This window comes from Pleurodeles waltl, chromosome 3_1 (genome assembly GCF_031143425.1).
Source record: "Pleurodeles waltl isolate 20211129_DDA chromosome 3_1, aPleWal1.hap1.20221129, whole genome shotgun sequence".
In the NCBI taxonomy this organism is placed as follows: Eukaryota; Metazoa; Chordata; class Amphibia; order Caudata; family Salamandridae; genus Pleurodeles; species Pleurodeles waltl.
The window spans coordinates 1,328,179,429-1,328,205,288 of NC_090440.1; the positions used below are offsets into that span (position 1 = coordinate 1,328,179,429).

At 42.0% G+C, this 25,860-nt stretch overlaps 1 protein-coding gene across 3 annotated transcripts in view; it reads left to right on the forward strand.

Annotated features, from left to right (window-relative positions):
* The window catches only part of NCKAP5 (NCK associated protein 5), a 671,283-nt gene that overhangs the window by 361,926 nt on the left and 283,497 nt on the right, over positions 1 to 25,860 (forward strand). For all 3 annotated transcript variants that reach the window (XR_011201523.1, XM_069224677.1, XM_069224678.1), the window contains exon 5: positions 16,263 to 16,412. Coding sequence is in view for 2 of the 3 variants with exons in the window: in XM_069224677.1 (XP_069080778.1) it covers positions 16,263 to 16,412 (150 nt within the window). In the remaining variant the exon portion in view is untranslated. The remainder of the gene's footprint in view (positions 1 to 16,262; positions 16,413 to 25,860) is intronic.

Genomic DNA, 25,860 nt, shown 5'->3' on the forward strand with positions numbered 1-25,860 from the left:
TGCTCTCCCCGCGCTGGGCAAAACAAGAACAGGGAAATGTAGCGCTCACCTCGTACTTAGGTAAACAAAACACTTTTGCTGCACCACAAGAGCAGGTAGGTGCAGCACTCAGTGCTGAAAGGCAAGAAGAGCTGCGGGGGACAAGGTGCACACCACCCAGCCCCAGGAGACATCCAAATGGGGCTCAGTGCAGCAGGGCCAAAGCAAAAAGCCAGCACAAAGGTTTGCAGGCAGTGGCAGTTCCTCTTAGTGACCGAGCAAGTCAAAGGCCCACACAACAGCAGCAGTCCAAAGGAGGTTCCTGGTGAGTCCCTCCATCAGCATCCTGTGTCCAGTTCAGTAGTCCATTAGTGTCTCCCTGTATGGGGAAAACCCCCTGTACATATACTAATTTTGCACAACTTTCACAAAAAAGGGGGAGAAGAGGTTCCAACCGGCCTTAACTGGGTCTAGGAGTGTCCCCTCCCTCCTCCAGCACAGGCTCCAGACATTAGTAGGGATAAACAAGCCCTTTGTGTGAGGCCAGGGCACAGCCTTCACAAATGCAAGTGTGCCCCTCCTCTCCTTCTCTCAGCCCAGGAAGACCATTCATTGTGGAGATGCGGCTCTGTGTCACCTCCACCCTCCCTGTGTACAGGCTGTTTGAAAAGTATGCACAAAGCGCAACTGTCACTCTGCCCCAGATGCGGATTGGTGTCAAGCTGCAAAACACCAGAGTCATAAGCACAGAGAAATGACCACTTTCTAAAAGTCATTAAACAAATACAAGAGCAACCCTGGGTATAATTATCACAAAATACATATCCACATGCAACTCATTTTCAATCAATTTAAATATTATAGCAGAAACATCTTGCTACTGGTTAACTCATACAAATAAATCTTAAATGAAGGCAAGAATCATCTGTCTAGAATCTTTCAAAAAAGCTCTACTGAATCCAGTACCAACACATATGTGAAAAACAAGTTTTTAATGTTTTGGAAGCTCCATCACGTATAATGGTGAATCATTTTTATAATCATACTTTAGGAAAATTAACAAAGAGTGATAGTTGAAAAAAGTGATCCCCAAGTCAGAAAAGAGACACCACACTATAAAGCACTAAAGAAATTGCTTATAGTTCTGTTTTGTGATCTTTGGTGTATCTCACAAAGACAGCCTCTTCTTAAGTTATAAAGTATGCTTGTCAATACATTGATCGATAATTCAAAACATAATCGAAGAGGTCTTGTCTGATTAACGTGTCGACAGCGTTTCGACCCCCATGCCGGATACTAGGGTCTCATCAGGACAAACAATTACCTGGCGAATCGTGAAAGGTTGGAATTATTAAAGCCCAGACTTTAACTGCCACTGAGCAGCAGGATCCTGATAGAGAGAAGCAAAAACACTACTCATAGACAGTATCAGTGGTAATTAGACCAACACATAAATTCACATTCTTTACTGACAGTGGCAGCGATTTCACTGGAGGCGGAAACTAGTGTGCATACTTAGCTGGTGTAAGAACAGTGGCGGCCGGCAGTTTTAGGAGGGAGGGAGACGGGCGGGAAGCACACTCACACTCATTCTTTCACATACACACGCACGCACATCCATTAACAACACTCATCAACATTCAAACATGCTCTCACTCACCAAAACATTCATTTCAAAAGATCACACACACACTTACCTTCAGCCTCGGAGGTCCCAGGAGGGTTGGGACTGCTGCCTTCCCTCATTGGCTGACCTCAGGTCAGCCAATGAGGGAAGGCAGCAGTCCCAACTTCATCACAGAGTGGGATGGGTCAGTGAGACTGCTGACCCCACCCCACTCTGACGAGGTGTCACTGATTGACACTCGCCCTGGGCGCTTCAGGGCTTAAACCTGAAGCGCCCAGGTCGAAGTCAATGGGTGACGCTTCCCTTGTCAACTGGGAGAGGGCCTCAAGACACCTTTGCTGAGCCGAGGAGGTCACGCCCACAGGAGCATTATTGAATCAGTCATAGGACCATTGTAGTTGAGGGTGAGGTGCTTAATTTATTAGAAAATTATTTTTTAGATTGCTGCTAAGTTTGTAAGGCCTTGTGTGACAAATCTGAGTGAAATTTGGAAGATACTTGGTCGCTGTAAATGAGAGGAGTCCTTTAAGATGGTGAAGTGGGGCATAATTGCCGGGACATCCATAAGTGGAAAATAAGTTGAACAACTGATCTAAACTCCAAATAGGACTTTTTGGTCTCCACAACACAGACAAAAGCAGGGCAGATTCGCCGCAAGTTTGACATGAATGTTGTGTGTGATCCACACATGATGTGCAGTCGATTTTGTGAATCTCAACAAATAAAAATAGACGCACCATGACTTTTTCACAAACCACTTTTCTATTAAGAAAGCCAATATAATTGAGCCAAAATCTGTTTTCCCAAATTTTCTAAAAAATAGAGGGGGGTAATGAGGGAATCCCTCAAAGAGTTGAAAGCCTTCCCTTCAAATACATGAAATCGTTAACCAACGGTGGTCATAACATTGCCGTATTCACAAACACAGTGGTTCCGAACCTGTGGTCTGGGGACCCCTAGATGTTCATGAAGCCTCCTCATGGGGTCCGCTGCTGATTAGAAAATTAACTATCAATAACAGATTCATAAAGTGTATATAAATAAAGTGGATAAATGTACAATTGAACATTTTAAAATGTACTGTAAATGTCAAGAAATTCGAAATTGTAGGCTATAAATTAAATGAGTATTCCCAGATTGATTGGTGGAAGCAGTGCAGGTGCATCAAACAAAATACAGTGTGGACAATGTGTGGCTTCTATTGATTTTAGAACACCTCTAATCTTACTAATAAAATTACAAATTTTATATATTTTTTAATTTGTTTGCAAATTACACAAATGTGTTATTTGTGTATGTGTTTGATGGAGTGCTTGTTTCTGTATTTTTTGTGTATTGTGTTGCAGTTCAAATCATCGACAATGTTTACGCTGGGGTCCCCGGCTTCCAATAATGACTCATTGGGGGTCCCTGGATTCCAATAATGATTCAGTGGCAGTCCCATGGTTCCAGTAATGCTAAAGTGGGGGTCCAAAACGTTGGGAACCATTGCACTAACACACTTAGGAACTCCCAACTAATCGCAACACCGCTTATGACACCTGAATGTGTTATAAAACGTATGTTAATCATTGATATTATCAGTGACATCATGAAAGATGCTACACATGGCTCCATCCCACAGCCTAGTGTATGCGATGCATGCCCCGTTTGGTACAGTCTATTTTGTAATGTGAGTAAAAGTATCAATTCCTTTTTGCATCATTTTTTTTATTGAAAACTTAAATAGCTACTACAAATCTGGTATGAATTGGCTTTGAGGATTTCAGTGCATATACAACAGATTGTCTGCCCCTGTGTCTGCCATTTGAACGTGCACACTAGGCAATCATGCTGTACTACCATAAACCTATCAGTTGTAGGACTTATTCCATGTCAAAGGGGCCATTATAGGTGGCATGTTGATAGCCTGTACAAATTGTACAGTAATGGGCACACATTTATAATATGTGTTTCAGTAGCGTTCCAATTCGTTGTGGATGTTGACACATACACCTGTGTTTGGCTACAGCATATGTTTGAAGTTTATTGGCCCTGGGGAACATTATAGGTTATGTTTACGTTTTTGCTACCTCTAATTGAAATGTAAGTTGATTTGTTTTTTTTCATCTCTTCATCTTTCTTTCACTATTCATGGTGCAATTTCAGTGAAGGTTTTGAGGAGCGATATACTTGTGACGGTAGCGTAATAATGGCACTTCGGACCCTAAGGAAAGCAAGGAAAGTGAGCACCTAACCCCCCAGTTTGGTTGCAAACACAGCTATGATTGTATAATTGGGTGCAGTTGACATCTCAGCCCCGTGGTCTCTGGTGCCACTGCACCTGCTAAACTGTTGATAGCTAAGCGTTGTATATCATACGGACGGATGAGCGCATCCACATATAGGCCCTCATTCTGACCTTGGCGGTCGGCGGAGAGGCGGCGGTCGGACCGCGAACAGACCGGCGGTATTAAAAATGGCATTCTGACCGCGGCGGTCACCGCCGCGACCGACCGCCACTTCCCCACTCCGACAGCCACGGCGGTCATGACCGACGGGCTGGAGTCTGCGCACTCCAGTCCGGCGGTCGACCCAAGACCGCCAACGGTATCATGACCCTGCTTACCGCCGCGGTTTCTGGCGTTCGGGAACCGCCATGCGAACCATGGCGGTAGGCACTATCGGGGCCAGGGAATTCCTTCCCTGGCACTGATAGGGGTCTCCCCCACCCCCCACTGCCCCCCCGAGTCCTCCCCCCACACCCTCCACCCCCCTGCCACCCCCCAGAGGTGGTACGAACCCCCTCCCCACCCCCACCCCGACATGCACATACACGCACCCCGACATGCACACACCCCCAACATGCACATATACACACCCCCTACACACACACATACACAACGGGGACACATACCCGCACACATACATGCCGACATGCGCACCCGCCGAACTACACACATTGCCCATAGGCACAGCAGCACTCCCCGCCCGCATGCACGCACTCACACACCCCCTCTACACACTCACACGCACACCCCCATGCACGCACACATCACACAACACCCCCCCACCCCCTCCCCTCACGGACGATCAACTTACCTTGTGCGTTGGTCCTCCGGGAGGTGACAGGAGCCATGGGGAGGTGACCGCCAACAGAAGACCGCCAACAGAAGACCGCCACACAGAAATGTGGGTCGTAATTCTGTGGGCGGTGTTCTGCTGGCGTGGCGGTGGAGGTTGACCAGTCTCCACTTTCCCGCCGACCGCCAGTGTGGCTGCTGGCGGTTTTCCGGCGGAACGCTCCCAGCGGTCAGAATGCGCACAGCGGCATACCGCCGCGGTCGGCGGTCTTCACCGCGGCGGTAACTCGGCGGTCTTGCGAAAAGACCGCCAAGGTCAGAATGACCCCCATAGTCAGGCCCGGATTCTGAACAGGGTTAGTTGTGTGACTTTACTCTGCCCCTTCGGCACTATTTTGAGCGTAGATATGCATCACAATTCTTCACTTCAGATATTATGTCACTGCATGTTGCATTATGATTCTAATCTAGGGCAACTAACACGTTATTGACGGGCATCGGGGCATTTACTTGTGTTGCTTTGTTTAAGTGTGTACGTCACCGGCTGCTTTTTTCATACACCAAGATGTGTTTTCCTTTGTTTAATATGTTCTCAGTGTGTCAGAAAGATGTATTATTTTGGGCTACATTGCAGTAAAAGCCTGTTTTGCGGGGACCATAAAGAGGAGCACGTGGAAAAGTCCTTATCAGATTTAATTCACATTATAACTCATTTATTCGTGGTGTTCTACTAATTTTAGGACTTACTATGAATCCAAAGGTGATTGCTCCCTGTGAAGCATGATAGTCCACTAGGATTTGATGAAACATCTATAAGAGAAAGCAGTTTTCTTTCTTGAACATATGTTCTAAGGATATTTATGGTTAGTGGTCCCCAAGCTAAAATCAGGTAACCTTTTCTATAAATGTATGTGGACCTTCCTCTTCCAGGTGAGAAAAAAAGTCAGCCATGCGGAGTAAAATGAACTTCCAAGGCAGCATCACCTATCTCTCACTTGATTCCCCCTGTGTTCTTCTGCAGCTTCACCATAGAATTCTAATGAACAAGTTTTAACACTCGAAGCCAAGCGAGGCGCACATTAACAACATGTTGCTGGAAATGGAGCCGTTGAAAGCATTTCTTTTGAAGCCGGATGTAAATGAGCATTGAGGGGTTAATAGATACAAAACCGGGGTTCTCCAGTACCATGTCTCTGAGTAAGGCGCATTGTTTGAGCTAAATGAACACTCTTGTTCTTTATTAGATCTCTGTGTTCTTCACAGAGGGTGTTAGGGGAAGATGTAGCGATATGTGGATTGATACTGTAAAGAGGTTTGTCTCAGGCACAAGCTATGATTCTCTTGGGTAGATCTCAGCAAGTTAGGAACCAATGGAAATGCAGCATTTTGGTAGTGAGCAGCTGTCTGATTTGCAATTGTCTGTAGACCTTAGCTCTTGTGATAAAAAATATGCAGTTTGGTTATTACTGGTATTTAGTCATACGGCCCAGTGGTGATACCTTAGAAGCAAAGCAATATTTCCCATCCCTACTTCATGGCAGCTCAACATATGTACATATGACTGGCAGTTAAAGTGGGAAATGGGATGATTTTTGTGCTAAGTTTCGTAATTCAGCTGTTTGGCAAATACTGTACAATGGTAAAGGCTTATCTTAGTGTGGGTCTAACCTCAAAATGTTGAGTAGGAATGAATTATAAAATCACCTATTTCCGCATCAGTATGATCAAGGAACCAAGGTGAGAGAGTCAGCTTGCAAGAACAACAGGAATGTCATAATTCAGAGGCATAAGTGTTTGGCCCATACAGCCCAGTATTACATCCTCACCATTTTTTATCTTGCCTTTTGGACTCTGGTCCTTTCGGTTCTTCTGCCTCTGATCTTCTTCCATCTTAGCATCATTCCTTGCGGGATGCGTCCTGACTTTAGTATCCTTATAAAGTATGTGCCTTTTTAGAATCACAGACATCTTTAAATTCTCTAAATCAAGTGCTAAGTAGGCACCTTATAATTTCTTTATGGCTTCTTATGTTATCTTTTTTCATTGACACTCAGAAGTCTTGCTTCCTTTTATCGGTCAGATCAAGACAGAAGAACATAATGTGGCATAGCGAGACTTTGTGGCCTTACGTGAATAGTTAAATTGTAAACCATTGGACGGCTTCACCATGGCAAACATTGTCTTCTAGTTGCTGATGGGTAGATTGAGTTTAAAAATACACAATGGATAAAAGAAAAACAAAACAGCAACAAGAAAAGTAATTAAAGTTGTAGCAGCAATTCAGTTATCAATTTCATGAGTTTATTCCTCACAAACAGGCGCGTGGGCATTTCTGAAAAATTAATCACCATAATAAAGGCCGCCTGCAGCGTTTCATCAGATGGTTACTCAGAGCTAATTGGATGTACTTTCAGTTTTTTGTCAATAATAAGGTCTGGATATACTTTCCTTTTCAATGGGCTGTGATGCATTGCCATAAATCATTTAACTCCACCAACTCAGAAACAGATATTTCAAAGCCAGGTCATACACCCAAATTAAGGACATCAAAAAAAGCAATGAAATTGACTGAAAAACACAATTTAAAAATGTACACAACACCATGTCATAACTCTCACTGTCAGTCGATCTCAAAACACCAATTTGCCAAAGCCACAAAAACCGACCTATCAAGAAACCAATTGAGTGGACACCATAAGTTATGACCTATGTAATATGCACAGGTAACCATACTGCTGAATTCCAGTGGTTTCACACATTTAGAGGAGGGCTTTTCATAGATCTTGGGATAATAGTTGTAAAACCAATACAGGTTTTTCAGGTAAACAAACAAGGTCCTAGAGTTTGCAAACCCTGACAAATATACATTTTATTTCAAACAAAAAACAATCCCAGGGGCATCCCACTAGAGTCTGTGGATCTGGACATGCTGTCTCTGCTCCTTGGTGGCTCTTGTTGTCATTGTTTATGACATGGGCACACAGGTCTATGTCCTGATAAGGAGGCCTCAACAGAAATGTCTGTTGCAGCCACACAGTGAGAGCATACAGGTTCACAGACCCATATTTGGGTCTGCAGACCTGAGGTGGATGACAGAAGCATGAAGCTTTCTCATCCTGTGGGAGCCTTTATTTTTAAATTTGTGTACCTTTGTCCGCAGATTATCCATGGAATAAACAACGAAGCTCTACAGAAATGTCAATATGTTAAAGCCCACTGACACCTTTCTTAATTCTAATTTCTCAAGAACTACTGAACGGAATTACACAAGAATGCAAAAAGCATTGTGAGTGGTTTTAGCTGTGGAGTTGAACAAAATGTTACATGGGTGCAAAAATGTGAAAACCCATTTTTTGTGTTCCCCTTAATTTTTTCCACAACACAACTCTACTCAAAACTACACAGAAATTGTCATATCTGTCCTTAGCTGCACACACAAAGTGAGTACCAAGTTATATGCAGAACTGGCAATGGAGGCCAGAATTGTAGGCAAATCAAAAATGTATTTTCACTGAAGCTTTAGATTAGTAAAATAATCACCTCAAATGTCTGTTTGCTAACAGAGTTTTTAAGCATAGGATTAGCATAGTGCTCTGACAATCTCTATCAAGAGACACATGTCAGGGAATGCTTTAATTCATTCCAGGTTGATATTTTCCCAATCCAAAGCTGTAATACTCTGTCTGGAGTGATAAAAGGTATTTGTCATTTTTCAGGTCGGTGTGGATGGCACTAGCTAATCCTATGCTTAAAGACTTTGCTGAAAAAAGTGTGTAAGAAACATAATGTCATTTTTGACACCTGCACAATCAGCAATTTATTAAACGTTGAATATCATTTAAAAGATTGTTTGGCCATTATTTACTGAAATGAGATCTAGATGTTAAATACCTCATCTGATATATATGTTTTCCCTGTCAAATTAAACCTACAGTAGTAAGACCCATATATTATCAGAATACTGTTCTTCTGGATTCTACCTAGTAGGTCATTACCATTAAAGGGCTTTACCAGCCTGTCCAGGGTTAATCATTGGACATTACTTCCCTCCAGTATCAGTATTCTTTTACTTTTTTACTTGAGCAGCTTTCTCTGTCCAGTTTACAAATTTTGCCAACCAAAGTCAAAGACAAAGACAAAGTCAACCAATCACTGACCCTGGGGGAATTACACAATAACCATTATAAATAAATCTCTCTTCTTGTAAAGAGCATTGGGTAGAACACTAAAGGCCTAATTATGACCTTGGCGGATGGTATTCTCTTTCACAAATGTGACGGATATCCCGCCCGCCGTTTTACAAGTTCTGTAGGATATATTGGAACTTGTAATACGGTGGATGGGATATCCATCACATTTGTGACAGAATATCCCATCCGCCAAGGTCGGAAACAGGCCCTAAATGTCTCAAAGTAGCCAGTAGTAGAGTATCTAGTAGGCGATCTGTGCCATGAACAACCAGATAAATGCTTACCTCTACTCTCTGCTTCAGGATATGGGATATTACACCGCGTTCTGCCTTCCAATATTTCTGGAGCGCCAGGCACCTTACACACATATGAATATCATTTGCACTGACTTCCACAAATTGCCGACATTTTGAAACGTTCTACTGGATTATTTATGCCAGCTCACTTAGTGTTCAGTAGATCCTGTGTAGAGTATAGAAGGGTTTTTTCTTGAATGAAGCAGTTATTGTGATTGTTAAAGAAGATTCAAAGAAACTTGCCATATGTTGCTATTCTCCGGTGTTGGCAAATATCCAGCCCATACAAGGACTTTGGGAAGAAATGTAACAGATTACTTGCATGGAAAGCAAGGACAGAGAGGATAAGGAATGATATTGCAGACTTATTCATTGATGTTAAGGGCAATAGGACACACAATAGAGATGAGATAGAAGTGCAAGTTTGTAACATATTTCAGTTCATACATACAGAAGAGACACTGATACCCAAGAGATTAGAGAGTGGCTAGTAGATAAGAAACTCCAGATTCTGTCAAACAGTGATAAGAGTCTCCTGCAAGAGGATATTACATCAGAAGAAATCTTGCTCCAGATAAATACACTCTTGGAAAGGAGGCAGGGGCGGATGGTCTATCCACAGAGTTGTATAAATCATTAAAGGATTTCGGCTAGTATGGAGATATTAAATGGGATATACAGGAACTGAGGGTCAAAACCAGTGTCATAGATAAGCCCAGTTGTTTCTTGATTTTAAATTCGAGCAATGATAGAAGGGTAGTGGAGTCATATAGGCTTATCTCCCTTTTGATTAGTGATTATAACGTATACACAGGAATTTTATTCATTGGATTGGTTAAATTAATTAATCAGGTGGGCTTTGTTCTTGGCAGTCACCTGCATGAGTTAATCTTCTTATTAATATCCTCAGTGGACATGGCTATTGCGAATACTAGCCTGCTTATTGTGATAATGATTTATGCTGCTAAGTCATTTGATAGGGTTGGCTGGACCTATCTGTGAGAGGTGATGGATGTAGTTGAGCTTCCACAACTATTCATGAAGGGGCTCAAACAGCTATAGAGAGGGCCCCTAAAGCTCAGATCACTGTGAATGGCAATCTTTCCAGGAAGATAACGATCTCCAGATGTACATGTCAAGGCTGCCATCTGTCCCTGCTTTTATTTTACATTTATATTGTACCCTTCCCCCAGCTTTACAGGGATGATGAGGGCATCATTCCATTCCTTAATTGGGCTCTTAAACAAATTCACCCTACATGCCGATGATATTATTATATACACAAAAAATGTGTATAGGACTTTACGGCGGATGGAGAAATTAATAGAAAGCTTTAGACCTATCTTAGGATATCCTTTTAATAAATCCAAAACTGAGATCATGACATAGAATGTATACCCTCATAGACTTGACCTAAGGCCAGATATTTGTGTATAGAGGTGGTCCCTACCTTAGAGGAAATCCCTAAAGTCAACCTTAGTAGAATTGTTGGAGAGTTAAATGTCCACCTGAGCAAATGGAAACATGGAATCTGATGATATATGGGAGGGTAAATCTTGTGAAGATGACTATTATGGCCACGTTGATGCTCCTTTTTTAATAATATTCCTCTACTGTTTGCAAAGAACTTGGTGTTGGACAAGTTCCGGGTGAGGTTAATTAATTTTATGTGGGCCTCAAAATGTCCAAGATGTGCCTGGAGGAAACTGAGAAGGAAAATGGAGAAGGGTGGGTTAGCTTACCCAGACATACAGATGTTTTTTTATGCATTTCAATTTAACAATAGTAGATTACTACTGGCAGACAAGGATGATACGTGGAGGGTGAGTTTATATGGAAGCATGATTGGTGATTTGGGAAGGCAAGGCTTTTAATATAGGTTTCGTAACTGGACGTTCTTTAAAGAGTTGCCCGCTGAAAGTTCTAAATAATTTTTTAGTAGTGTGGTGCAAGATAAGGAACTTGTTAGGTATCAACTACTACTCGGGTGTACGCTCATGGAAAGTCTCCAGGAAGTCCCAAATCTTTATCTGGCAAATTTAGCCTGTCGATATTGAGGGGTGGAATGAAACAGTGGGGATAGTTGAAAGAAGATCTGGCTTCATCCCATGGGATTCTATTAAAATACAGACTAGTGGGTGGATAGCCAAATTTAAGAACTGCCAGTTAAAATTGTGCTGGGAGAATCAGCTGCGATCTGGGAACGACCAGTGTAAGCACAAGGGAAAAAATGCAGGACCCTAATCTTCTCCTCAAAGAATTTGCAATAGGGTGCTGGGAAATGGTTGGCACTCACAATCTGAATAGGGCGATTCCTGATTTGGAAAACGTTTCACATATTTGCAGTAACCAATGATCAGGCCTGCGCAACCAGATCTCCTGCACAACCCTTTGTGCTTTGTAAAAGTACCCTACCCATATTTCTGAAATGAGAAGAAAGGCATACACCATTACCACCACTGTTTTCAATAATACTTTAGCTTACTCTGTCTGTAAGAGGGTCACTGAAACGTTACATATTTTGTAACAATGTATAATGTAATAAAATGTTCACAAAATATTTTAGAAATAACTATTTGTGTATTATAAATCTCTAGTTGACATAGAAATTGTCTATAGCACAACATGCAGTTCTTTAACATCAGTATGTACACCAAAATCTACAGGTGAGTATTGTATTGTAAGTATAAACTTTTGTTTTTTAGGTTTCGCCTACACAGCGCTTGCTCTGTGACTAAATCTTTTGTGTTAAAAAAAAAAATCCAGTCGGCCCCCAGCCTTCCCAATACTTACCATTGGTAGGCCCTCCTTTGCTTGCTTTTAATTGGCCAGCAGCAGCCTCTTATGTCATCTGCCTGAACTTCCTCTCTTTGCTTCGTCTGTTCCCCAAAATTATTAATGAACTACCTTTTCCCATTGGTGATGAGTGGGTGGCAACCAGTGTCTATCCACTAGCCTAGCGCTTCTGAGGTACTTTTTTTTCATTCCATTCCGCACTCCATAAGAGCAGATGTGTTCCGTCTTTGCACTGCATTGCTCCCTCAGCCCTGTTAAGTGTCTCTCATCAGGGGTCAAACTAATGCAAATATGTTATCGTCACCGCATTACCACACTGGGAACTGGGCAGATATCAAGTGTAATAATGCATTAAAGATCAAAAAGCGGCAGGGTCACAATTAGAATATGCCCACTTTCTTTTTATTAGGAGGCTTTAAAAGCACAGCTGAAAAAAAACATTTCAGTCTCATGTTAAACTGAAATAATGAGCCTAAATCTCCAGGCGGATTTAGGGAGAATTAAGGCAGGGCACTTATTACAACAACATTTTGGAAATGTATTGGCTACTAAGCAATTGAATCTACTGGCACGTATAACAGAAATTCATGAAATATTTCAGCACAGCGCTCGCGGCTGTCGCAGAATACCATCAAATCATGCACATAAGCTGTCAAGAAAAATAAAGTGTGGTAATTCCTCGCTTTTGATCTCATGCATGCGTGAACTGATGTTGTCTAGCGTCACATCAACCCCCTCCCTGTTCGGAGCTTTCCCTGTGCCCGGTATGGCTGGTCTAACCCTGTACATGGTGTAGTAGCTAAATCACCAGCAGAACACCTGAGGAGAATGCAGTCCGAACTTTGACATCCATGTTGTGTGATCCTGGGCAAATGGATTCATTCTTATTCTCTCTATCTTTCTTTGTCTCTACTTTTTTTGACCTAAAATGTGTAGCGCTGAAAAAAACAACAGTCTCCACTAATAAGTGGTTGAGTACAACAATGGGCTTCGTTATTTCTTGCAACTATGTGTGTGACATAAAACACAGTTTATGAGATGGGCAAACAGACACACAAATTGTAAAGATTCTACGGTTTAGGTTTCTGGGACACAGCGCTCATCAGCCTCTTGAATCGGTGCAGAGCACAAAAACTCTTAAATAACTGAATGGATCACGCACGCTTTTGAGGCGGATAAGTCCAAACACGCAGAAAGTAACAACGTGTACCGCACAGAGAGGAAGTATGCCATGTGCCTTTTACGTCTTAACATAAAAAACCCTCACCACACCTTACATGCCCTTAGTGCTCTTCTTATATGTTGTGTGGCAGGCCATATCTATCGTGTCCTGAAAGGAGGTGGCGGGAAGACTGTTACAGTTTTCCAGTAAATAAATACATTGATAGGCCTGTTTGCTTTGACATTGTTTTTTCAAAGACGTTGTTTTGGAGCAGCAGAAGTGTTAATTTCTGATGGATGCAAACATCTAAAATGACCCATGCTTTCAAACTGATTTGTTGGCTCACTATGACTGATGCCTCGCACATTGTAGTCGATTCACAAAAACAAGTCCTTGTGAGGGATGCTTGTGATTTAGGACTATTTGGTTTGTTTGATTAACAATCTTTATCCCTTTCCTAGTGTTGATGAGGCAAGCCACAAAAGACACTTGCAAGGGAACAATATGCATGTTATGTTTCAGTGTGGTTAAAGGCAAAAATTGGAAAGATTAAGAATAAAGGGCCAGATGTAGCAAAGGTTTTTACCCATTCTGTGTCTATGGGAAAAGGTGTTTGTACATATGGCCCTAAATTATTTTTCGTTTGATGTACTTTCCTTTTACTAACATTTGGTTGGCTCCCATCTCGCTCTCCTTTTCTTACTTCTCATTGGACAGCGCCTTGTCCTGTCCTCCGGAAACGCCCACCCCCACCACACCCCTCCTGCATGAGCTCATATGTGTCCATACCGTAGAGCTTGGTCCATTCTGTGCCATTTGCACATCATCTTTTCCAGTCCTAGCCTTTCCATAGCTTTTTAAAAAAACTTGCAAAATGTCTGTGCATTGACCACATCATACTGCTTTATTCAACCTGAAGACCCGCTGTGTAACACTTCTAAGAAGCTTCACAAAAGCAACAGTTGGCAGAGGCTAAACCCTTTGGCTTTACCATTGTTTGTCTTACATATGTTTGGGCCTTTGATGTAAGCCACAACCTATTTGAAATATATGGCAGCAGCTTACAGTAATTGCTCTCAGTCTCTACCTTCTTCAGAGGCTTGTCTCCAGTACTACACTTTTTCTGTTTCAGGAGCAGTAACTTGGATGATGTCATCAGCGATGTCATTTAAAATGTCTTCAGTGATGTTATCAATGATGTCAATACGAATGTCACGAGTGATGTAATATGTGAGGTTACATTGTATACCGGGGGTGCAAGTGTTAATTAGCTATGTAATCTGTAACAGGTTAATTTCAGTATGCTTTTAATGTTGCTCGGTTTGTGTGAGATTGTCACCTAACTATAACGTCATTTCAACCATTTGTTTTTTTTCAGTGAATTTCTGAGTTTTTTTCTAAGTAAGTGAAGGTGTTTTTTTAACATATCTTACTAAAATGTAATTTTAACCTTTGTTTTTATCTGTGAATTTCTGGATGTTGTTATACATAAGTTAAGGTATTTCTTCCATACCTAGATATAACGAAAGTCAAAGTTTTTTTGTAACATAAATCAAGGTCTTTTTCTCATAACTAACTATAACAACTGAGGTTTTTGATCGTATGCAGCGATACGAAGCTGTGCACAACTTCCCCACCAGTGATTGCTTCAGTTGCCTTGTTCCTTGTGGTGCTGCAGAAGTGCCTGGGAGAACACTGATGTCATCGTCATCAGATATGTACCTTTCTTAGGCTTAGTTGGTGATGCACTTAGTGTTTGCTGGTCTTCAGTGTTGTCTAAGAACATTGTAGCTTCGAATAGCATTTAGGCATGATGTTTTTGTTAAACACCAAGCCAGTAATGGTGGTTAGCAAAAACATTTGAGTTTTTTTCAAATGGTATGGACATGTTTTGAGTACTCCCTCATGAGTGACCAATGAAATGGCTCCTTTCATTATTTATTTATTCATTTATTTATTTATTTATTTATGTATTTATTTATTTATAGCTTCATAAGTTATCGCAGTACTCTTGCACGACCCATAGAACCAATGAGATAGTCCCTTGGGAATCCTGTAGGGGGTTTACTTCCTGTTTTGGATTCTACAGTGCTCCTATAAAAAAATAAAAAAATGTGTTCACTATGAAGAGGTCTTTTTATTTAATGTTGGAGCCTAGAAGTTTACTCACAAGCCAAAATAAGAAAGGTGTCTTGAACGTTTTAGATACATTTCTGCATTTCGGGCACTCCAACCTCATGCTGCAAATGGCCTTCGGCCATGCCTGTGGCCTGGTCCTATGCCCACTTCCTTGCGGGCAGGCAGCCCCAGACAGCGCGTGCCCTCATAGTAAAGAAATTAGACGAGTTTTTGTACAGTGACTGCAGGATCCCATTTATTATATCCCCATATTGACTAAAATATTTCATGATTTCACAAAAACAAATAACCAGAACTGTGCAAGTTGTTATTCTGTACTAGTGGCTATCAGCCAAAGCTGGACATGGATGTGCAATGTGCCATTGTCAGCTAGGACAGGTACAGCATTCTGGTCAAGTGCTCACTTAGATTTAAAAATGTTTAAAGGGACTCATGCCTCTACAGCGAATTCAAAGTGTGCTGTCAGTTTGGAGAAAGGCAAGAGAGCTGTCCATCTGAGATCATCCAACCATAGAACACATGCCTCAAATCTCTGCTTCTTGGAGGTTGATGTAGGTTTAGTGACTGTTGCACATTAGTGTCTCTTGTGAATGGGAATCCTCAATCCACTTCACCATTGCTAGTGAATGCAGATTCATTCACAAGTTTGTGCCATGCCAGTTGAGTTCGACTCTAGGTCTGTGTATCTTGTGTAACACGGTTAGCTGTCACAAAGTCTGGCTCCAGTCAGCTGGCACTGTATGTAAACATCTTTCCAGAAGTTTATGTTAATTACATGTCTTTGATTTTGATGAGTATTTTGTGTTGATTTGCGATGTTGTCATGATTTATTCTATATGCAATTAAAGGATATGTATTATCAATAAAAATTAAAACAAATCAGCTTAAAAGTGGCCACATGGAGAAAATATAATTTTTAATGTCAGGGCACCGTGCCCAGTGCAACCGTTCATACAGCTTAATGTTTATTTCCCTGCTCCAGAATGCTAAAGTCCTGTTTGCTCCTTTCAGGAAAAAATGCCAGAAGAGGAGAGAAAACGGAAAGCAGTGGTGGCAGACCGGGGGTTTCCAGACAATGAGAATTCGAGGAGCGAATCTGGCAGCGCTGAGGAGGAGAAGGAGGAGACAAGACTGCTGTTGGAGCGGTTGAAAACCCTTGAGGTAAGAAATGAAAGGTCACACATGACCGAAGCTCCGGCTGGAGTACAGTCCCGTGCCCTATAAATCTTGTCCGTTCCACTTCACCTACGCAGCATTGCTCATCACAATTTATTTACTAGGGATGGGTGCAGGAGCCCATCTTGAAAACACTGAGCAGAATCTGTCAAATGTCAAGGACCGTGTTCCTTTAAAAACAACACCATAAATAATGGTTATATTTCACAAGCTGAAGTCAAGTGAACACTTTGCAGGCTCCCTTATACAATGATGCTCTGTTAAAAGTTTTTTCAGCTGTTAGTTGTGGTACTACAGCCTCACGTATGTGATTTACAGGAGTTCGTTATCAGCGTTTTGTGTGACGTGTGCTTCTGTCTCAAGGGAGAACTTTGTTTTATTGTTGTTACATTTACTTGAAGTGGCAAGGCTTAATATTTTGCACTTTGGGTGATTAGGTGGCATATGTTTGCTGAAAAATCTGATAATGAAGTCCTCTTTCTATACAGATGATAAGTCATCCCTTAAGTACAGAATACATTTTGAAGTGATCAATCAATTTTCAAAGTGCACAGTTGATGAAAGTCATGACGGGTGTGCGCTAGGCATTCAGGAGTTTACTAGTTTACTGGCAGGATGTAGTCTTGATCAAACACTAGCACATGGCACTGCAATGAGTGCTGCCAAAGTAGTAGCATGTTTTTAATTAGATCCACAAAAACCTGAAGCCTGCACTTCTCACATCGTTCCACTACCGATGATTCAAATCAGGTAGCAATTTTCTGACTGATAAAAGTTTTTGATTTTCTGCTGTGATGACATCCATTTTTATGAATGGGAAGAGTAACAGCATTAAAGAAATTCACCTCTTGAAACTCCTTGAAAGGTTAAACTGCTGTATTGATGCTCAGCATTGACAATTTTCTTTATTATACCAGTTTTTAGTTTTCTTGGGTAACGCCTTCCTTTTCCATCTCCCAAAGAACCCGGACTTAGGGAAAATTGACAATATTGCCCCTGTAGTTTGGAATGGTGTAAAAATTAAATGGGATGGCATAGATCCGGCTAATTTATTAAAGAACCTGGTGGCAAAGAATCTGGACCAAATCCTAATAGGGTAAGCACCTGAAACCAACTACAGGGAGACACAGGATGCCCACACAATAATATCCAGCTCCATTGATCAGTTCTTGACATTTTCATGGAAGATAGAGGATGGGCTGGTTTGACAGTGAATACACTAAAGTCAGGAACAACATGATTAAAATTTGTAATCATCATTCTAGGGACACTAATATAGTCTGGGTAGCTAGAGCAAATTATAAGAAGGATATTAATGCAAGGAAGAAAATCTTACAAGGGGTGGCATGGGTGAACCTGATACAGGGCACCAAAACTAAAGACAGTGTCCCATTTTGGGGCACTGTAATGCCCCCCTTTTTACCAAGGGAATAGACCCTGACCTGGATTCTGTGATCACTCTCGCACAATGGATGGATACTTTTGACTCATTTTTTTCTTAGTCCAAGCCACATGAGGGAGGTCTTTGTTTCTGGACTGCTGTAAACCCAATAGGTATGATTTTAACCTCAGACGAGGTGGTGAGGGCCATTAATAATACCCTGAACGGGAATGCCCTGGGTCTGGATGGAGGCCCAATGGATGTCTATAAAGTTGAACCTAATTTATGGATCCCTTTTTTAACTAAGGTGCTCAATGTGGCGGGAGCAGGCTTTGTACGTTTTACCTGGTTAACCTCCCTCATCAAGAGAAGGGTTCAAGAAATGACCCAAAGTGCTACTGGTGTATCTCTCTACTTTACTCTTGAGATAAAATATTGGAGAGAGTCTTGTTAGAGGGATTGGAACACTGGGCAGAAAATAATGAGAGTTTTGCTAAAGCCCAGTATATGGGCTCAGAAATAAATGTTTTAATTATGTTTTACATTTTACTGTTTATCTGTTGCTTGTATGGTCACTTAAGTTGTGCAGAATAAAGCTTTTGACTGACTGACTTACTTTCCATTTCTATGGATGAGAAGAGTAACAAGAAAGTGATCTCTTAAAACTGCTTAGAATATGAAACTGTTGTATCCACGGTCAGCATAGTATAGTATTGCCTTTCCGTTTATCTTGTAGTAAAAGACTTCCTGTGTTCTGAGTTTGGAATCAAATTGGACTCCCCGTGCTGTGATTTGGCCTTGTAACAACCTCTGGCCAGCGAGGACGCCCTCTAAAGCCTTGTCTCACATTGTCTTTTGCATAGTTAAGTGGCATAGAGATGCTCAAAAATTGATGTTATAGATGGAAATACTAGGGCCCATATTTATACTTTTTTAGCGCCGCATTTGCGCCGCTTTTTGACGCAAAAAGCGGCGCAAATGCGGCGCTAAAAAAGTATAAATACGGGCCTAAGGGCCTCATTCTGACTTTGGCGGGCGGCAGAGGCAGCCCGCCAAAGTACCGCCGTCAGAATACCGCTGTGCGGTCAAAAGACCGCCGCGGTAATTCTGAGTTTCCCGCTGGGCTGGCGGGCGACCGCCAGAAGGCCGCCCGCCAGCCCAGCGGGAAACCCCCTTCCACGAGGATGCCGGCTCCGAATGGAGCCGGCGGAGTGGAAAGGGTGCGACGGGTGCAGTTGGACCCGTCGCGATTTTCAGTGTCTGCTATGCAGACACTGAAAATCTTGGTGGGGCCCTGTTAGGGGGCCCCTGCAGTGCCCATGCCATTGGCATGGGCACTGCAGGGGCCCCCAGGGGCCCCACGACACCCGTTACCGCCAACCAGGTTCTGGCGGTCAAAACCGCCAGAACCAGGCTGGCGGTAAGGGGGCAGCGCCGCCATGGAGGATTCCTCAGGCCAGGGGAAAACTGGCGGGAAACCGCCGGTTTCCCTTTTCTGACCGCGGCTTTACCGCCGCGGTCAGAATAGGCCTGGATGCACCGCCAGCCTGTTGGCGGTGCATCCGCGGTCCCCGGTCGTAATGACCCCCTAAGTCCTTATTCACAAAATCATACTTAAGTAATTTCAGAGCACAGTTTGCACTTACTGCTGGGAAAAATATGCCAGGCATCAGGGCTAGGATTTGATACGTTTGTTTTCTGACACAACAGACGAGAAAGGTTTGCAACACTAGCAAGAAGCAGCCTTCCTGGCTATGTACAAACATTTTTTTATGGACACTCGCCGTTGTAAGTTCTCAAACACCAAATCCTTGGAAAAGGCTGCAGTCTGTTTCTATTTTTTTTGGAATGGGTATTCAACAACCCCATATTTATTTGCGATTCATGGCAAGGAGTTTTTTTCAAACTCGAAGAATATTTTTCAAGTTGAGGAACAAGGAACACAAATACATGTGTTAATGCACGTCTGCCCCACTTACATCTGCGGATTACAACAAAAACTGGTGAAGACATTTCCAGTTGATGAGAGTGTTGATATATACCCCAGGGCTGAGTGGTTTAAATTACTGAACCCGCCACCGATTGATGAATGGCTTTTAACTGAATTTAGATGACAAGGTGTTAAGATTGTCCAGGTCGTATCACTGCTCCTTCCAAAGGCGTCAGCGGCATTTTAGATGCATTTCTCTGATGTGTCTGAAGTACTGTAATCATGTCTTCTCCCCATAAACTGTGCACCACCACTTTTATTACATTAACTCCGTTCTAGATGACCAAATGGGCCAGTCATTGTTGGAAAGCACTTTTGCCTGAAATTAGTTTCCTATATAGTTTTCTTTCAGGAAAGACTCCTGGATATTGTATAGTAACGTGCCGATCAATAAGAACGACATCGGAGAGAAGAGCATAGTTTCCTAGCCTCGCCTTTCATATGCGTTGCCAGCTATAATGTCTCAATTTACTATTCTCCGTTGTTTTTGGTGGGAATGTCAGAAACTTGAGTATGGCTGTTTTAACACAGTTCTTATGTTTTTTAAGCTTCTTTAACTGAGTATTCGCAGGTCAGAGTAAGTGGATCCTTCTTGGGTGCACCTTATGGGACAAGCAATAATTCTTCGGAAAACGAAGTTACAATTAAAATGAAAAATCGTTCAATATGTATCAGTGGTCTCTTGTGTAACATTAACTCCCTCAGTTTTTCTTCAAAATGACTGACTTGTCTTGGCAGAGTAGCGGCCTGATGTAGATATTCTCTGACAAGTTACTCCGTCACAGTGATGACGGATATCCTGTCCGCCCGAAATCTAAATCCCATTATATCATGTGGTATTTAGATTTAGGTGGACGGAATATCCATCACAGTATTAACTAGTCCACCAATATTTAAATCAGGCCATATAGGCATCTACCCTGTGTGTTCAAAGTAACTGGTGTATTAAAATGGAAACCTTTCTTGACAAACTGTGGAGCTGATGCAACTGTGGGTCACTGGAACGGATTTATACTGAATGGGAATGATTACGTTGGTTTTGTTTTTATTTAAGCACTTGAGTGAGGGTCCTGCATAAGCATGTATTATTATCAAATCACTATGATTGTAATATACAGTAATCAGTAATGCTCTATATGTTGATGGCTTATTAACGCCCTTTTATATTTACCAAAACATTTATTTTACGGTAAGTCTTTATTTGTAGATAATATACTCTTAACCAACTGCATTTGCAGATTAAGCCAGTCTTTCTTTCCTGTTTAACAACCTCAACCACCTTTGTGATTTTTTTCTGCTGGCAGGAGTTTTTTTATGTAAAGATGAACAACTAGCCTTTGCTTTAAAGAGAGGGCAAAAAAATAAAATGTTCAACGGTACCTATTGTTATCCTGTCGTCATCGCAGGGAAGCAGAATCATTTTTAGTCTTATACTATGTTCTGTGCCTTAGGTTAAATCATTGGGTTTTGACGCTTTGTCTGTTTACTCAATCAGCTACTTTGGGATAAGGGCAACTGCTTTGTAGACTACATTGAAGAGATCCATGAGAAGGCGGAGTTTTGCAGTTTTCTACAGTCTGTAATGTGTCCATTGCTCCAGTGTTGATGGCACATGCAGCTCATTACTGTTTGGCATTTACTTTGTTTGAGGGGGGTTCGTTGTATGGTAACAGTTCGCTGGGATGACTTTAACGCTTGCTATACAGAATTTAATACAAGACTAAGGGAATATTCTTCCTAGCCATCTCACATTTTGAACAATGTTCTCAAAGGGTCTGAGACAATACTCTCTAAGGGGACTTGAGGGCTACATGTGTCAATTTCATATATATGATCCGCTATTTCACTGTATTACTTGCAAAACATAATAAATTAACCTTAAAAAAATTCAAAGGCAGGCACAGCCTCACAGAGAGGGCTTAGGACTGAAGGAATAGGAGAGTGAGGGACCGGCTCTGGGCCACAGGGGTGATAAAGGCAAAACAGACCCTAGGAGTGTCGATTATATTGATAAAGCACGGCAGGAGATTGTCCCAAAGATGTGATGAGAGATCTGGCATGCAGAAGGAGAAGGTAGAAGACACTATCTCCATGCAGCTGCAGAGCAGTTCTCTGACAGAAATAGAAGATTCAGCAATGCGTGCCTGGAATTCTTCTTTCTGTATCCCTGTGGTCAAGCACCACGCTATTTATACCCATTGGAGTGGGCAGAGGAAGCTGTGTGATCACATAATGACTGATCTTTGTTCCACTGTCACTCTACCACTCTGCCTTGATGTTCCAATTACTGTAGACTCTCAGTGTACCATTTGTCAGTCTTCAGGACGCAGAATTTCTGAATGGAAGGGGGAGCCCGAGAATCTACGCTATATATTACTTTGTCGTCCTGGTGGGCCCAGAGATCATCAGAAGTGTAAGTGGCAAGCTCCAGTGTTTCAACTAGCAGCTGAGTAAAGGCCTCAGATTGTAGAGTTGTCTAATGTCAGAGAGAGTCTTAAGTCTTTTTTATGGCTTGTTGTCATTGTAAAATGTGACAAGAAAGCGGCCTGACTAGGATAGCTTTTGGGTCTCAAAGGACTGAGGGCTTTGTTCTCTCGAAAACGGTAGCATGAGACTGTGATACCGTCCATAGGTTGGTCCCTTACCCATTTGGGTAAAACCAATGGCTCCAATATCTTCTATAGTTTCTGCCAGTAGTCAGTACATAGATTATCAGCCCAGCTATTCAAGTCGCTCTCTGTCATATGCAGGCAAAGCACTTTGTCATCTGTTGTGATTTCAGAGGCAGTATCCCTGGCCAGCTGGAATTGTATCCCTCTTTACGAAAGATTCACAGCCCTGCCTTTCCTTGGGGAAAGGTTGTGCAGTGGGATCAAACGCCTCTTGTAGGCTTCAGCCAACTTGCACCAAGGACTCATGATGCTCTGTGACTTCTAAAGCTAGTGAGAGCGCATTGAAGGAGGCAGCTTTGCCATCGGCATGGAAACATGCATTCATGGGCAAATAGCATAGCATGTTGTTTGTAGTGGTTTAGGGTGGATAAATCAGTCAGTCTTCCAAGATGAGAAGAAGCATGCAGACCATTCATTCACTTTTTATGTGTGCTGAGGTCAGACACCTTTCTTTGATTCATTAATCACCGTCTATCATCGTATTTGCCCCATTTTTTCTGTATTAATAGCCGAGCATTGCAGGTCTTGCTTAAACTCTTGTTCTGTCTCTGTATGCTGAAGGTGGCCTCTGCACAGCTTTTGGGGAGAACAGTAGGTGACGTGATCGGCTCATAAGATGGAGCACACAGTAACAACTATAATATTACTGTAAATCAAAGGAAATAATACAGGAAATACACGATGATAGAGGAGGCGAAGAAAAATCTGTTTTTCAGAATTATTTCTTTAGTGTGTTGTACGAAAGACAAGCTATGTAGATAAGCGATGCAGTTTCAGTTCCCGGTGAAAACCCTTTTCCACATACACCCTCACTGATGATAATATGTTTACTCTTCAGAATAGCCCTAGAGACCAACAAGACTCCAATTAACTAAAATGTGCTAACATTTCAATTTTAGAAACGAGTTTGAATCAGGCTTATAACCAAGGCTTCGCTAATATAGAACATTAAATAAATCAGGGATGGATATAGGTCTAAAAACAATAAATATGAAGAGAAAAAATATAGAAACCTGCAACACATAACTTTAAAATATTATGCATACCAGCCTTAACACAATCACTGAGAGAACCCAGAACTTTGGAAGCAGGTGTCGCTACCAATCTAGACACAATAACTGGGCTAACACAGAAGTATATATGGAAACCAATCCCACAGTCCGAAACTTAAAATCCAAGAGAAAACAACGGTATCGCCTCTAGGAAATGTGCTAGTCGTCAGCCATATTCTTAGCAGGACCGTAGCCATGCCAGATTTTCAGGAAATGTACTGACCTCTTTTCTTTACACACATAAATGTACCTGATGTTTATATCTCCTAAAAATCTGGATCCTTCCCTCTTTGACATACTAACAACAGTTAGTTTCTGCGCAATAAACAGGCACCATGTACAACAGTAGGCAGTGATGTACCATGGTTGGGCTTTTTTACAACAGATTGAAGATGCACATACCCAATAGGTAACGTAGACATGGGCCAGAGAGTTTTTTTAGCAAGGACATGACTACATTTTGGCGGGTTGTAGGAGAAAAAAAGTGAGCAAGGGCACAAGCATATAACACTTAGGGGCATATTTACAAGTAAGTGGCGCATCGGTTCTGATGTGTCACTTTTCTTGCGTCACTCCTGCCTCACCTGACAACACCATGGTTGCACCTTATTTACAAAACGGCGCACCATGGTGGTCATCAGGACAATAGCGTGTCAACATTTTTTATGCTATTGTGGCGCTTTGCTGCACTAGTATACAAAATGTTGAGCCTACTGCAGCAAAGCACAGGGAGAACCATAGATTAAATGGGTGTGTCCTTTTTACGCCTGCTCTGAGCCGATATTAACACCTCCGCTGCCAGGCCTTTTCCCCCTCAGGTGCCAGCCCTTTTTTTGGCTATTTGGGGCAGTTTGCGCTTAGGCCCTCATAACGTTTTGTCCACGTAAGTCACCCACGTCAAATTTACGTTTTTTCTCTCCAATATCCTAGGGATCCTAGAGGTACCCAGAGTTTGTGGGTTCCCCTGAAGGAGACCAAGAAATTAGCCAAAATACAGCAAAAAGTTTATTTTAAAAAAATAAATGGGGAAAAAGGGCTGCAGAAAAAGACTTGTGTTTTTTTCCCCCTGAAAATGGCATCAACAAAGGGTTTGCAGTGCCAAAATCACCAGCTGCCCAGCTTTCAGGAACAGGCAGACTTGAATCAGAAAACCACATTTTTCAACACAATATTGGCATTTTACTGGGACATACCCCATTTTTACTATTTTTTGTGCTTTTAGCCTCCTTCCAGTTAGTGACAGAAATGGGTGTAAAACCAATGCTGGATCCTGGACAGCTAAATATTTCAGAAAAGTAGACAAAATTCTGAATTCACCAAAGGGTCATTTGTGTAGATCCTACAAGGTTTTCCTACAGAAAATATCAGCTGAAATGAAAAAATATTGAAATTGAGATAAAAACAACAGCCATTTTTCTTCACATTTTACTCTGTAACTTTTTACGGCGATGTCAGATTTTTTAAAGCAATATACCGTTATGTCTGCTGGACTCTTCTGGTTGCAGGGATATATAGGGCTTGTAGGTTCATCAAGAACCCTAGGTACCCAGAGCCAATAAATGAGCTGCACCTTGCAATGGGTTTTCTTTCTATACCGGGTATACTGCAATTCATTTGCTGAAATATAGAGAGTGAAAAATAGGTATCAAGAAAACCTTTGTATTTCCAAAATGGGCACAAGATGAGGTGTTGAGAAGCAGTGCTTATTTGCACATCACTGAATTCTGGGATCCCCATACCAGCATGTGAATCACATGGCATTTCTCCAATAGATGTCTTTTTAACACACTGTCTTACATTTGGAAGGAAAAAATGTAGAGAAACACAAGGGCAATAACACTTATTCTGCTATTCTGTGTTCCCCCAAGTCTACCAATAAAAATGGTACCTCACTTGCATGGGTAGGCCTAATGCCTGCAACAGGAAACGCAACATAGACACGTCACATTTTCCCAAAGAAAACTGACGGTTTTTTTTGGAAAGTGCCTAGCTGTGGATTTTGGCCTCTAGCTCAGCCTGCATCTAATAAAACCTACTCCAAGATGGGGTGACTTGTGGGGCTCTCACCAGGTTCTGTTACCCAGAATCCTTTGCAAACCTCAAAATATGGCCCAAAAAACACTTTTTACTCACACTTCGGTGACAGAAACTTCTAGAATCTGAGAGCAGCCACAAATTTCCTTCCACCCAGCGTTCCCCAAGTCTCCCGATAAAAATGGTACCTCACTTGTGTGAGTAGGCCTGGTGCTCGCGAAAGCAAATGCCCCAAAACATTATGTGCACACATCAAAATTATCAAATACTAAACTACCTGTTTTTGTGGGGGGCCTGCATTTTT